The sequence below is a fragment of the Piliocolobus tephrosceles genome, chromosome 6, assembly GCF_002776525.5.
Source record: "Piliocolobus tephrosceles isolate RC106 chromosome 6, ASM277652v3, whole genome shotgun sequence".
Classification (NCBI taxonomy): Eukaryota; Metazoa; Chordata; class Mammalia; order Primates; family Cercopithecidae; genus Piliocolobus; species Piliocolobus tephrosceles.
In genome coordinates, this window is record NC_045439.1 from 101,098,199 (window position 1) to 101,114,110 (window position 15,912).

General features: G+C 38.1%; 1 protein-coding gene across 1 annotated transcript in view; it reads left to right on the plus strand.

Annotated features, from left to right (window-relative positions):
* The window catches only part of BLM (BLM RecQ like helicase), a 101,201-nt gene that overhangs the window by 11,977 nt on the left and 73,312 nt on the right, over positions 1 to 15,912 (plus strand). Inside the window, exon 2 of the mRNA XM_023195393.3 lies at positions 15,323 to 15,424. Coding sequence (XP_023051161.2) covers positions 15,327 to 15,424 — 98 coding nt within the window. The 5' untranslated portion in view covers positions 15,323 to 15,326. The remainder of the gene's footprint in view (positions 1 to 15,322; positions 15,425 to 15,912) is intronic.

Sequence of the window (15,912 nt, forward strand, 5' to 3'; positions counted from 1 at the left end):
TATGATATCTTACTTGACCGATGGCTTATTCACAAGTATATTTCTTTATTTTCAATGCAAAGGGATTTTCTAGATCTCATTTCTTTATTTTGAAGTTTTAAAAATCTACAGAAAAAAAAAACCCTACAGAAAAGTTGAAGAATTAGTGTAGTATATCATCGTCCCAAGTAAACAATTTACATTCATAAAAATAGTTCATATATTAGGTCACAAGGAAAAATTAGTAATTTCATAAAGTAGAAACATAATTATGATCACCATGCAACAAAACTAGAAATTAAAAATGAAATTTATAAAACAGCAGAAAGACCCTTCCATCTGGAAAACTGAAAACAACTATTGGATGTAAGGAAAATAGAAACTGAAATAAAGGATTTCTGAAACTTAACGAAATGAAAACACAGCATATCAGATTCTTAAAAAAAAAAAAAAAGGTAAGGCACTAATGGGGGGAAAATTTATAATCTTCAGTACATATTATAAATGAAGAAAGGGAAATAAGTAAATTCCAAACTTAGAAAGTTAGAAAAAGAAAAACAAGTAAATCAAAGGAAAGCACAAGAGAATAAATAGTAAAGATAAAAAGAGAAATTAGTAAGAGAACAGAAAAACATCTCATTCAAAAATTAAGATTTTTATCTTGGCTCAGCGCTGTGGCTCACGCCAGTAATCCCAGCACTTTGGGAGGCCGAAGCAGGCAGATCACGAGGTCAGGAGATCAAGACCATCCTGTCTAACATGGTGAAACCCCATCTCTACTAAATACAAAAAGTTAGCTGGGCATGGTGGCATGCGCCTGTAATCCCAGCTACTTGGGAGGCTGAGGCAGGAGAATTGCTTGAATCTGGAAGGCAGAGTTTGCAGTGAGCCGAGATCGTGCCACCGCACTCTAGCCTGGGCGACAGAGCGAGACTCTGTCTCAAAAAAAAAAAAAAAAAAAAAAGATGTGTATCTTGAATTGTTTAATGAAGCAAATAAATTAACCTAATAGAAATTACAAATATACAGAATAACAAATCATAAGTGGTAAGTAACCATTGACACAGGGTAGTTTTTATAACAAGATTAATTTACATACCTTTACGTAAACAAATTTGAAAACTAAAATGAAATGGATAATTATGTGTGACAATATAGTTTACCAAAATTGACTCAAGTAGATATTGGAAGTTAAACAGCACAATTTCCATTGAATAAGTTTTTGAAGTTATGAAATAACTATCTCACTGAAAAATAAAAAACATGAAGTCCAAATGGTTTAACAGGAAAATTTTGCTACATTTATGGAGTTCAAATAATCCTAATGCTAAATAAATTGTTTTAGAACATAGAAAATAAGGAAAACTTCCAAATTCTTTCTTTTCTAAATGGCTTGGTATTGTAAATGCTGATTTAGTTGCCTGTCTCCAGTTGTTGAAGGGCTAAAGTGAAATAAAGTAAAACATCTTAAAACACTTTTTAGTTCTTAGACCCTCTTTTTTAAAGTAGTTTTATTGATATAGACTGCGCACATTTAAAGTATATAATTTGTGCAGTTTTGACATACATATATCATCACCATAATCCATTTAATGAACATATCCATCACTCTCAAAAGCTTTCTGATGCCCATTTAATTCTGCCTTCTTGCTCTCTTCTTGCCAGTCAACCGCTTATCTGGTTTCTGTTACTGTAGAATAAGTAGCATGTTCTTGGACTGTTAATAAATGTAATAATACAGTATATATTCTTTTGTATCTCACTTACACAGCATAATTATTTTATATTGGTTTTTATGAAGCAAGTATAAAACATATTTAACATACAGATTAAAGGTAGCATAAAGAAAATTACAGATGAATATTATATATAAAAATTATGTAAAAGTTTGAAATAAACTACCACCAAACAGAACAGAATCTAGCACTCTATTATAAAAATATTAGCTCATCACCAAGATGTATACCAGGAATGCAAAGATGGTGTAACATTAGAATCATCAATGTAATTCACCATATTTAGCCTAAGGAGAACACTCATATATTTACTTTTATATATGCTGAAAAACCTTCGACAAGATTCAACACCAATATATAGTAAAAACTCTTAAGAAATTATATTATAAGCAATACTTCTTTTTTTTTTTTTTGAGACGGAGTCTCACCCTGTCCCCCAGGCTGAAGTGCAGTAGCATGACCTCAGCTCACTGCAACCTCCACCTCCCAGGTTCAAGCCATTCTCCTGCCTTAGCCTCCCAAGTAGCTGGGATTACAGGCGCCCACCACCACTCCTGGCTAATTTTTGTATTTTTAGTAGAAATGGGGTTTCACCATCTTGGCCAGGCTGGTCTCAAACTCCCAACCTCAGGTGATCTGCCCACCTTGGCCTCCCAAAGTGCTGGGATTACAGATGTGAGCCACCATGCCCGGCCAATCAATACTTCTTAATGATGGTATTCTCTGTCTCTCTCTCTCACACACACACCACACACAGAGACAGAAAGGGAGAGGGAGAGGGAGGGAGGGAGAGGGAGGGAGGGAGGGAGAGACAGAGACAGACAGAGACACTTTATTCCTAAATCCTGTATTTTATCTAATAGGAAAATACTGGAGGCATTTTTACTAAGATTGAGAGAAAGGCAGAGATACTCACCAACTCCACTTGTATTTAACCTTGTACTGGGGGCTTAGGCAGTGCGTTAGATAAATCAATTAGAGGCACAAGATTTGGAAAATAAAAAGTAATATTGTCCCTACTTGCAGGTGATATGGTAGTGTATCTGGAATACTGCAGAAAATCAATAATGAAACTAAAACAAAAAAGGAATTTTATAAGAATATGCAAAAATCAGTGGTCTTCATATACACAGATAACAAGTTTGAATATATAATGGAGGGTAAAATCCCATTTACAGCAACAAGAAAAAGAAAATATTTAGAAGATTAAAAACATGTAAAATCTAAGTGAAGAAATCTTTAAAACACCTCTGAATAACAAAAGTAGCCTTAAACAAATGAAAAGAATAATTTATTCTAGGATAGGACAACATCATCATAAAAGTGCCAGTTATAGCTAAGTTAATATATAAATTTAATGCAATCTCAATATAAATATCAACAGGATTTTTTTCTGGCACTAGACAAGTTGATTCTAAAGTTCATATAGAAAAACAAACATACAAGAATAGCTAGGAAAACAGAAGAACTACAAAGAGAAAGTAGGCTTCCAGATATTGTAACATATTGCAAAGCTGCTATCATGAAAATATTGTGGTATAGACCAATGGTATAGAATAGAAAGTCAAGAAATAGTCTCCTAAACACATAAATTTAGTGTATGATAAAGGTGGTACTGAAATTATTAGGGCAGAGATGGACTTTTTAATAAATAGTGCTGGGACAACTTGTTAGCCACTTGAAAAAACAAAATTATATCTATACTTTATATCAGATACAGGAATAAACTCCAAATGAACCAGAAATCTAATTTTTTAAAAATTACCTACTAGAAGAATACATAGATGAGTTTTCTATAACCTGAATGTGGGGAAAGGCAATAAAAGAGGGGGGAAAAGTTGGCTACATTGAAAAGCAAATTATTGATTACAAAAATGAAAAACACCATAAGCAAAATTAAAAGATAGATGAGAAACCAGGAAAAAATATTTGCAAAATACATTTTAAAGACCTACTATCCCTAGTCTAAATTGAGAGAAAAAAATACAATTCAATTAAAAAGGCAGAATACATGAGCAGATACAATTTCTAAAAAATATTTAAAAACAGAATAAAGTGTCTCTGTCTGTTAAATATATGAAGAAAATATTCAATTTCACCTAAAATAGGTAGTATAAATTTAAAGCTACACTGAAATACCACTTCTCACCTATCAGCTCTGCACTAATTAGAAAGCTTCACAAGAAGCCCCATTGGTGAGGCTGTGAGGAATACAAACTTGTAAAACCCCCTTTGAGGGAGAATTTGGCAATCCAGCAGACTACACATGCATTAGCCCTTTGACCCAACCATTCCACTTGTAGGAATATTCCCTAAAGATACATTTTCTTTTCTTTCTTTCTTTCTTTTTTTTTTTTGAGACAGGGTCTTGCTCTGTTACCCAAACTGAAGTGCAGTAGTGTGATCTTGGCTCACTGCAGCCTCAGACTCCCAGGCTCAATTGATTCCACCTTGGCCTCTGGAGTAACTGGGACCACAAGTGCATGCCATCACGCCTTACTAATTTAAAAAAATTTTTTATACAGACAGAGTCTCACCATGTTGCCCAGGCTGGTCTTGAACTCCTGGACTCAAGCAATCCCATTGCTGCCTCCCAAATTGCTGGGATGACAGGTGTGAGGCACCATGCCCGGCCTTACGTTTTCAACAGTAGGGAAATATGAATGCACAAAGTTATTTGTTGCAGCATTATTTGTAATTGTAAAATATCAGAGAATACTTCAAATGTCCATACAGGAAATTTGTTGATAAATATCTACACAACAGAGTCCTGTACAGCTGTAAAGAAGAATGAGGAAAATCTTTACAAACGGGTATAGAGTGATTTCTAATATATGAATGGAAAGCATACATACAGTGTGCTATTTTTATGTAAGAAAGAAGGGAAAGAGACTAATGTCTGCTTGTTTTGCAAAAAGAAAAACAGGAAAGATAAATCAGAAATTACTGAAATTGATAACCCACAGGAGGTAGATGGCAAAGGATGGAGTGGGAAGAACGCTTCTCTGTGGGGAAAAACAGTCTTTTATGTAGTTTTAACTTTTAGAACTATGTAAATGTTTTATATATTCAAAAATCAAATCCACAAGAACAGTACAAACACAAACTAATCTATTTCAAATGATGAATGTAATCACCCTGAAGGTGAGGTAGGGATGACCAATCAAGTAACTTTTGAATATAGTACTTTAATTATATACCCTTAGTCTAAAGAAAGAAATGCAACTGAATTTTGAACTCTTTTTAGTAGGTTTGTTTTTTTAGTGACAGGAGTGTAGCAATTTGAAATTACTTCCTGTAGTTTCAGATTAAATAAATGAATAAATATATGATGGGTTTTTTTCTATGAGTTTTAAGATAGATGGATACATCAATGGATGTATAGATGTAGATACAGAAATAGATAGAAGTGTTTATATTTCCTAGATCTGTCTACTAAAAGGGCCTAGGAGCAATGGTATGCAAGTTGCAGATCATATCTAATGGCCAGGTCTTAGATTTTAAATATTTTTCCTCATTAAAATAAATGAAGGCTATTTGGGGAAATGGTGATTCTATGGCTGAAGCAGGGAAAGTACAGGAAGACCATGAATGTTGTGCCAGGTAGTAAGAAAGTGCCTGATGGGAAGGGCAGAGGAACCAATGGGTTAAAGAAGAAAACAAGAGACATTAGGGTATATCTTGAGACAAATGAAAACGAAAACACAACATGCCAAAACTCATGGAATACAGTGAAAGCAGTACTAGGAAGGAAATTTATAGCTACAAATGCTTACATTAAAAAAGAAAGATCCGAAATCAACAACTTTATACTTAAAGGAACTGTAAAAAGAACAAACCAAACCCAAAGCTAGCAGAAACAAGGAAATAATAAATATTAGGGCAGAGATAAACAAAACAGAGAATAGAAAAGCAGCAGAGAAACTGACAAAACAGAATTGATTCTTTGAAGTGATAAAAAAATTGATAAAACTTTAGCCAGATGGACTAAGAAAAAATAAGAAAAGTTACTGAAATCAGAAGTGAACAAGGGGACATTATAACTGATTTACAGAAGTAAAAAGATTTATAAGAGAATACTGTGAGCAAATGTATGCCAACAAATTTGATAACATAAAAGAAATGGATAAATTCCTCAAAACACATAACCACCAAGACAGAATCATGAAGAAACAGAAAATCTGAACAGACCTATAACTAACTAGTAAGGAGATTCAGTTAGTAATCAGGAATCACCCAACAAAGAAAAGCTCAGGGCCAGATGGCCTCACTGGTCATTTCTAACCAATATTTAAAGAAGAATTAACCCCAGTTTTCCTCAAATTCTTCCAATTAATGATATATTTGATAAAGGGTTAATGCCCAGGATATATAAAGAATTCCTCCTCAGCACTTTGGGAGGCTGCCGAGACAGGAGAATTTCTTGAGCCTAGGAGTTGGAGACCAGCCTAAGCAACATGGTGAAACCCTGTCTGTACAAAAAATTTAAAAATTTGCCAGGTATGGTGGTACACTGCTGTGGTCCTAGCTACTCAGGAGGCTGAGGTGGGAGGATCACTTGAGCCCGGGAGGTCGAGGCAGCTATGAGCTGGTGCACTCCAGCCTGGGTGACAGAGTGAGACCCTGTCTCCAAAAAAAAAGAAAAAACTCGTACAGCTTACAAATAACCCATTTAGAAAATGGAGAAAGGATTTGAATAGACGCTTCCCCAAAGAAGATATACAAATGACCAATAAGCAAATGAAAAGATGCCCATTATCACTAATCATTAGAGAAAGGCAAATCAAATCCAGGAGATAAGACCTCACACCTGTTAGAATGCCTGTTACAAAACAAAACAACAAAACAACCAGAAAATAACAAGTATTGCTGAGGATGTGGAGAAATTAGGATGTGGAAAAATGGGAAGCCCTGTGCATTATTTATAGCAATGTGAAGTGGTGCAACCACTGTGGAAAACAGTATGGTGGTTCCTTAAAAATTAAAAATAAATTACCATATGATTCAGCAATTCTCAAAAATATATTTGTACACCCATGTTCATAACAGCATTATTCACAATAGCTAAAAGGTGGAAGCAACTCTAATGTCCTTGAATGGATAAGCAAATGTGGTATGTATCTACAGTTAGAGATTATTCAGCCTTAAAAAGGAAGGAGTGGCCAGGCGCAGTGGCTCACACTTGTAATCCCAGCACTTTGGGAGGCCGAGACAGGCAGATCACGAGGTCACAAGTTCAAGACCAGCCTGGCCAACATGGTGAAACCTGGTCTCTACTAAAAATACAAAACAAAAATTATCTGGGCTTGATGGCGGGCACCTGTAGTCCCAGCTATTCAGGAGGCTCAGGCAGGAGAATCACTTAAATCTGGGAGGCGGAGGTGGCAGTGAGCCGAGATTGCGCCACTGCACTCCAGCCTGGGCAATAGAGCAATACTCCACCTCAAAAAATATTAATAATAATAATAAAAAAGGAAGGAGCCTCTCATGGTGACTCACACCTGTAATCCCAGCTACTCTGGAGGCAGAGGTAGGAGGATCATTAGAGCTCAGGAGTTTGAGGCTGCAGCAAGCTCTGATCTTGCCACTGCACAAAAAAGGAAGGAAATTCTGACACATGTCTCATAACATAGATGAAGCTTGAGGACATTGTGCTGAGTGAAATAAGCCAGTCCCTAAAAGGCATATACCGTGTGATTCCACTTACAGTGTGAATATAGTATGATTCCCATACTGTATGAGTTGGCTGATGACAAACTTGTTTTTTTGATAATCTGGAAGTGTCTTTATTTCTTGTTGCTTTTTAAATAACAGCTGTATTGTTTTTAAATTAGTATTTGTGTTTTTTTTGAGACAGGGGCTTGCTCTGTTGCCCAGGCTAGAGTGTAGTGGTGCAATCACAGCTCACTGCAGCCTCGACCTCCTGGTTGAGCTGTTCTCCTACCTCAGCTTTCTAAGTAGCTGGGACAATAGGCATGCACCATCATTCCTGGCTAATCTTTTGTATTTTGGGTAGATGAGGGGTTTCACCATGTTGCCCAGGCTGCTCTCCAACTCCTGGGCTCAAGCAATCCCCCCACCTCAGCCTCCCAAAGGGCTGAGATTACAGGCATGAGTTACTGTGGCCGGCCTGAATGACAGGTCTATTGAAATACATTACACATGTAAAATTCACCCATAAACTGTGGCTGTAAGTATATTCAGTTATGCAGCCATCACCACAATCAATGTTAGAACATTTTCGTCAGCCCACAGAGAAACTTGCATACCTCTTGCCATCATCCCCAAATCCTCTCATCTTTCCCAACCTTAGGCAATCACTAATCTACATTGTATCCATGGATATGCCTATTCTTACACATTTCATATAAATGGAATCATACACTATTTCATCTTTTGTGACTGGATTCTTTCACTTAACATAATGGTTTCAAGGCTCATCATTATTGTAGCATTTATCAGTACTATATTTTTTATATGGCCAAATAATATTTTGTTGATATACACATTTTATTTATCCATTCATCACTTGATGGACATTTGAGTGGTTTCTGAATTTGGCTATTGTGAATAATACTCCTGTGAACATTTGTGTACAAGTATTTATTTTGAATACCCATTTGTCACTCTTTCGCATATATCGCTAGGAGTGAAAGTGCTGGGTTACGTGGTGATATGGTTTGCCTGTGTCCCCACTCAAATCTCATCTTGAATTGTGACTCCCATAATCCCCATGTGTCATGGGAAGGACCTTGTGGGAGGTAATTGAACATGGGTTTTTCCCATGCTGTTCTTGTGAGAGTAAGTCTCACGACAGCTGATGGTTTTATAAAGGGCAGTTCCCCTGCACACACTTTCTTGCCTGCCACCATATAAGATGTGCCTTTGCCCCTCCTTTACCTTCTGCCATGATTGTGAGGCCTCCCCCGCCATGTGGAACTGAGTCCATTAAACTTCTTTTTCTTTATAAATTACCCACTCTCAGTATTGCTTCATAGCAGTATGAAAATGGACTAGTACACATGGTGACTACGTTTTGCTTTTTGAGGTACTGCCTGACTGTTTTCCAAAATGGCTGTGCCATTTTAGAATCCTACCAGCAGTATATGAGGGTTCTGATTTCCCCACATCATTGCCAACACTTACCTGTTGCTGTTATTATAGCTACTTTTAAAAAATAACAGCTTTATTGAGATATAATTCATATACCATGAAATTCACCTTTAAAAACCTAGTGTACAATTCATTGCCATTGATTTGTGAAGGATATTTTTTCTGGGAAAATAATTCTGGGTTATTTTCTATCAGCACATTGAAGTTATCATTCCACTGTCTTTAGATTTTCATTTTTGCTAAAGAGAAATCAATTTTTTGTCCATATGGTACACAGTGATATATTTTGATGTGGATTTCTTTTTATCTCTGCTTGGAATTTTTTGACTTTCTCAAATCTGAAGGTTAGTGTCTTTAATTAGTCCTGGAAAAGTTCCAGCTGTTATCTTTTCAAATATTAATTCTTCCCAATTTTCTCTTCTTTCTGGAACCCTGGCTAGATTTATGTTAGACTTTCTTACTCTGTCTTCCATGTCTCTTAACTTCTCATATTTTCCATCTGTTTTCTCTCTCTCTCTCTGTGTGCATCTATTAAGTCAAAAACTATGAAGGGTCTGAAATTTTACGCTACATTTATTCTACATTTATAGCTATATTTATCTTTAACCACTTTTCTGAAGTTCTAATTATCTATTGTTATGACTGATTTTCTTTGGATTGTGTTGGTATATAATCAGGTTGTCTACATGTAATGATAATCTCATCTCTTCTAGTATTTTGTTTTTCGAATATTTTTGCATTGGCAAGAGCATCCAATATAGGAGTGAAAATGAGAGAACAATATTGTTTTTGCTGTTGTTTTTAATGGATTCACCCCTAGTGTAAAATATGTGGTATTTGTTGGTTCCAGATTTTAAATACTTGTAATTTTGTGTTTTAATGTGTTTGTTAGACATAGTTTGAGTTTTATTAGACACCTTTTCAAAAATGCATTGATAATACATACTGTATGATTCTATATATATGAATCAAGAAGTTTGAGAAACAATAAACGAAGAGAACATATGACATAAAATTCTGTCAAAAATCTTCGCTTAGAAATTATGTTTGATGTTTAATTTTATCAGAGAACAGAAAGTTGCTTGCCCTAGTTCCCCAGTTAAGATGAAGTTGAGGTTCATAAATACCTCAACTTAAAAAAATACAAAAATTAGATTTTTTGATTGTTCTTAGGCTCACCACCTTTGCCCCAGGGAAAGTAACTCCTCCCCTTTGAACAGTCACTGAGTGAGGCTTACAGAGCCCAGGCTCTGTTTTTCAGGAACCACCCCCTAAAATCTCCACTTTTAGCAGAAGACTGGAAACAGAAACATCTAAATGTTACTTGGCACTGAATGTCTTAGAGTAGTCTTTTTGGCAGTCTATCCCTTGATAGACTGAAATAGCCATCTTTGACAACAAAATGAATAAAAAGTCAGGTTTGACCTAGTCTTAATTTTGATAGATCCCCAACCAGTAACTTTAGTGTCACTTATTTCAAAGAAAAGGCACTCTTTTTTTTTCCACTATGTTTTTCTCCATCCCATCTCTCTCTCTCTCTCTCTCTCTAAAGGGTTATTGTGTTTACTTTTATTCTTTTTTTATTTTTGAGACAGGGTCTCTGTTGCCCAGGCTGGAGTGCAGTGGGGTGATCATGGGTCACTGAAACCTCTACCTCCCGGGCTCAAATGATCCTTCCCACCTCAGCCTCCTGAGTAACTGGGACTACAGGCACGTGCCACCTCACCCAGCTAATTTTTGTAGTTTTTGTAGAGACAGGTCTTTGTTGCCCAGGCTGCTCCTCCAACTCCTGGGCTCAAGTGATCCTCCTGCTTTGGCTTCCCGAAGTGCTGGTATTCCAAGTGTGATCCACTGTGCCCAGCCTACTTGAAAAATTCTTTTTTTTTTTTTTATTATAGAGACGGAGTGTCGCTCTGTCCCCCAGGCTGGAGTGCTGTGGCCGGATCTCAGCTCACTGCAAGCTCCGCCTCCCGGGTTCACGCCATTCTCCTGCCTCAGCCTCCCGGGTAGCTGGGACTACAGGCGCCACCACCTCGCCCGGCTAGTTTTTTGTAGCTTTTAGTAGAGACGGGGTTTCACCGTGTTAGCCAGGATGGTGTCGATCTCCTGACCTCGTGATCCGCCCGTCTCGGCCTCCCAAAGTGCTGGGATTACAGGCTTGAGCCACTGCGCCCGGCCACCTGTGACTTTTTTTAAACACAGGGTCTCACCGTCACCCAGGCTGGAGCAGCGGCACAGAATTACTCACTGCAGCCTTAAACTCCTGGGCTCAAGGGATCCTCCCGCCTCAGCCTCCCTGAGTAGCTGGGACTGTAGGTGTGTGCCACCGTGCCTGGCTAAAGACAGGATCTCCCTATGTTGCCCAGGCTAGTCTCAAACTCCTGGGCTCAAGCCATTCTCCCGCCTTAGCCTCCCAAAGTGCTGGGATTATGGGCGTGAGCCACCGCTCCTGGCCTGCTTATTTATATGCTTTTGTAATGGCATGATAGCTTCTTTCATATATGTAGGAGAAAATTTTAATCATTTTCCAGATTGAATTTGTGATTCTTGTGGTCACTCTAATTCATAGGTTTATTTTTTTGGTTTCTGAGTGCTCATTGTACCCAGAAATTGTTCCTTTTTTTAATATTGTGAAACTTCATTAGCCTCAATTTATTTGTTTTCAGTTATTTTTTCTCCTTTATCACTGATCTTTGTTATTGTGGATGAACATTTTTTTTTAAAGAGATGGGGTCTCACAGTGTTGCCCAGGCTATAGTGCAGTGGCTGTTTACAGGTACGATCATAGTGCACTACAGCCCTGAACTCCTGGCCTCATACAGTCTTCCTGCCTCAGTCTCCTGAGTAGAGGAGGCATGTTGGTGAACAATTTTCTTTTTGTGTCAAACAATTGTATTGATAGTTTAATGGAATATGTACAGAAGAGACACCCTTATAGTTCTTAGTACTCACCAACTTCTTAAAAGCATTCCCACTGAGGATTTTCAGTAAGAAAATTATGTACTTATTACCATACTTCAGAATGTGATTCTGGCTGGAGGGTGCTACCTCTTGAGGAATAACCAAAGAGCAGTGCATATCAAAAGCAGGAAGAGGTCCACTCAGAGTTAAGATTGACTGCATGCTAGCTGTGAATCCATAGTGTAATCACTACAGTTGTAAAATAGTTAACCAAACAATTGTTCTCCTGGGATGGCTAAATAAACATAAAACCATGCTGTGCAGTAATGTAGGAAATCTCTGTTATTAGAATACCATGACTAGTTTTGATCCAAAAATAAATAAGTTATGCAAGGAATATGAGAAAAGGGTAAGTGATGATGCCATGGACCACTTTGTTCTGCTTAGTGTCATAAGACTGAAGATCTGTGTACCTCTGCCTCCTTGTCAGTAGTCTACTTTGTTGATGTTGAAATTCTGAGAGGGCAGTAGTCTGACTTCACTCTTTATCACTTCACATCATTTATTAATGTGGGAAAGACCTCCACATTGTACAGCACCTTGGAGAGAGGACACCTAAACAAAAGATCAATAATTTTATTATTTATTTATTTATTTATTTATTTATTTATTTATTTATTTAGTGAGATGGAGTCTAGCTCTGTTGCCAGGCTGGATTGCAGTGGCGCAATCTTGGTTCACTGCATCCTCCGCCTCTGGTTCAAGCAGTTCTCCTGCCTCAGCTTCCCAAGTAATTGGGATTACAGGCACATGCCGCCATGCCCAGCTAATTTTGGTATTTTTAGTAGAGATGGAGTTTCACCATATTGGCCAGGATGGTCTCAATCTCCTGACCTTGTGATCCGCCCACCTCGTCCTCCCAAAGTGCTGGGATTACAGGAGTAAGCCACTTTGCCCAGCCAAGATCAGTACTTTTAAACTGGATTCCAAATGGTGAGGTGCCCTAGGAACTGCAGAGATCAAGGTCTTAAAATATTCTCCATTAAAAAGAATCAGGGAAGCCAGGTGCAGTAGCTCACACCTGCAATCCCAGCACTGTGGGAGGTCAAGGCAGGAGGATCCCTTGAGCACAGGAGTTCGAGGCTAGCCTGGGCAACATGGTGAAACCCCATCTGTACCAAAAATACAAAAAAATTAGTGGGGCATAGTGGTGTGCACCTGTGGTTCAGCTGTGTGGGAGGAACACTTGAGCTGGGGAGGCAGAGGCTGCAGTGAGCCACCACTACACTCCAGCCTGGGCAACAAAGTGAGACCCTGTCTCAAAAAAAGAAAAAGAAAACAAGAATTAGGGATGCTTGAAGAAATGGCTGATTCCAAATCGGGCAAAAAAAATGCACAAGATAAGCCTGGAACATCTTTTCATGCCATATAGGAAGGAAGCTCTCAATGACTCATAAGGTTAAGTCGTAAGGACTGAAGAGCCCACCTGAAAACTCCCACTGGCAAAACATGAGTCAATTTGAGAATCAATAAGGATGATCACTGTATTGGATTGAAACACACCTAATATGTTTAATCCATGAGTTCATAATGATACTGAAAAAAAATTCACTGTTTGAAGGTGGTGAAAGAATGAATATCATTTTTTATTTATTATTAATAATATATTTAAGAGATACAAGTGTAGACTTCTTAATCTCTGCTCACTGCAACCTCTGCCTCCCAGGCTCAAGCAATCCTCCCACCTCAAACTGCTGAGTAGCAGGGACCACAGGCCTGCACCATTATGCCAGGCTAATTTTTTTGTAGTTTTTGTAGAGACAGGGTTTTGCCATGTTGCCCAGCCTGGTCTCAAACTCCTGGGCTCAAGCAATCCATCCATCTCAGCCTCCCAAAGTGCTGGGACTACAGGCATGAGCCACTGCTGCCAGCCACGTGCATATACTGTATAGTAGTGAGGTATGGGCTTTTAGTGTACTGCATCATTATTTTGAAACTTATGATAAAAGTCTTAGAGCTAGCTAGGCATGGCTCACACCTGTAATCCCAGCACTTTGGCAGGCTGAGGTGGGATAATGACTTGAGCGCAGGAGTTCAAGAGCGGCCTGGGTGACATGGTGAGACCCTGTCTTTACTAAAAATTTAAAAATTAGCTGGGTTGTGGTAGTGTACACCTGTAGTCCCAGATACTCAGGAAGCTGAGGTGGGAGGATCACTCCAGCCCAAGAGGTCGAGGCTGTGGTGAGCTGTGATTGAGCCAGTGTGCTGTGTCCTGGGCAACAGATCAATACCCTGTCTCAGAAAGAAAACAAACAAACAAAAAGTATTCCTGCTAATGAGTGAAAGAAGTAATAACAGAATCTAAATGTCACTATTTTGGGAGGTGGCCTTCCAAAATTGTGGAGTAAGGAACTCAGGGCGTATGTATAGCTGAAACAATATTGGATGAGTTGATAATTGTTGAATTTGGGTGATAGGTATGTAGGGATTTATTCCTTCCATCTACTTTTTTGGGGTAACAATTAAGATATAATTCACATGCCAATGTGAGTTATTCAATGTTTATTAAATAACTAGCTATATTACCTAAAGCAGGTTAAAGAGGAAAAAGCAGCAGAAATAATTCCTTCTGGAGAAGGACAAAAGTTGTATTATGATCATGCTTATAAACATGAAGATTTCTCAATTGAGTGTAACTTAGTTTCTTCTAAATTCTGCTTTTCACTGTTATCTAAAGTCAAGATGGTTGATAGATATAGGTTAATGAGTGGAACATGGCTTATGTGAAATGTCATATTTCTAGAAATATCATCTAGCGTTAACCCTGCCTCCTAAGATATATGCTATAAAATAATAAAAGTAGATGTCTGGTAAAGGTAGGGAAAAGGGTTTATGGGGTTACAACTATCAGCTAAAGTGAGGATTTTTTAATGCATGGATTACAGCTAGGATCTTCCTTTAACCCCAGTAATTTTAAGGTGGTTAAGCCCAGGAGGGCTATAGCTCAGCATTACCACAGCTTGTTACACAGAGATATAAATGTGCTTGGTAAACGTATTCTTTCAGGTTGAAACTAGATGATTATGAAGCATAGTATCTTGCTGGTAAACCTTTGCTCTCATTGGTGGTGGCGTTCCTCCTTTCCCCAATTTTGCCCTTGCACAGAATTCAGTTATTCATTTGTTCTTTGGGCTTTCCATGTACTTTGATCATTTCCTCCCATCTCGCTCCCTTCCAGCTTCCATTTATCCTTCTAGGCTAGGTCCCATTTTTCTAAAAGCCCTTTCCTAATAATCCTCTCCCTAATGTCCTTTGTACTTATTTTAGTATTGTGGAGGAAGAGAGGGGGAACCTGGTTATTGCGTTATTCAAGTGAGCCTTCAGTTAGTTGAAGATTATATATTTCAAGTGTCACTAGTTGTAAATGTCAAAACAGTCTATTGACCCCCCCCACCAAAAAAAAAAAAGTCCTATTGCTCTGGGCACACTTGGAACAATGCCTGTTTGAATCAAGTCCTTCCTCCCCTTAATAAACATTGTGATTAATGCAAAATACCTAACTCCACTGAATTTTTTTTCCCCTCACTTTTTAGGATTATGGCTGCTGTTCCTCAGAATAATCTACAGGAGCAACTAGAACGTCATTCAGCCAGAACACTTGATAATAAATTAAGTCTTTCAAAACCAAAATTTTCGTAAGTGTTTTGATTGGTTTGCTGTCACATAGGCACTAACTTACCACATTGTACACATGAGATATCTTCTCTTTAAACTCTGTCATTGTACAGATGAGAAAATGAAGCTGAGAGATTCATTGATTTTCCCACTTTGTCAATTAATGGTAGAGTATGTTTTAGCAGCACCAGGTGAGATTGTGTCTCACCTTTGCATGGTTCCTGGCACATAATGTTTGCTCAATAAAGATTTGTTGAGTAAATGAATAATCTTGTAAATTTGGGCAGACAAGTGTTTTTTAAGTTTTGTAGGTGTTTTTGTTTTTGTTTTTTGTTTGTTTTTGTTTTTTGAGACAGAGTCTCGCTCTGTGCCCAGGCTGGAGTGTAGTGGCACGATCTCAACTCACTGCAAGCTCCGCCTCCCGGGTGCATGCCATTCTCCTGCCTCAGCCTCCCAAGTAGCTGGGACTACAGGTGCCCGCCACCACACCCAGCTAATTTTTTTGTAC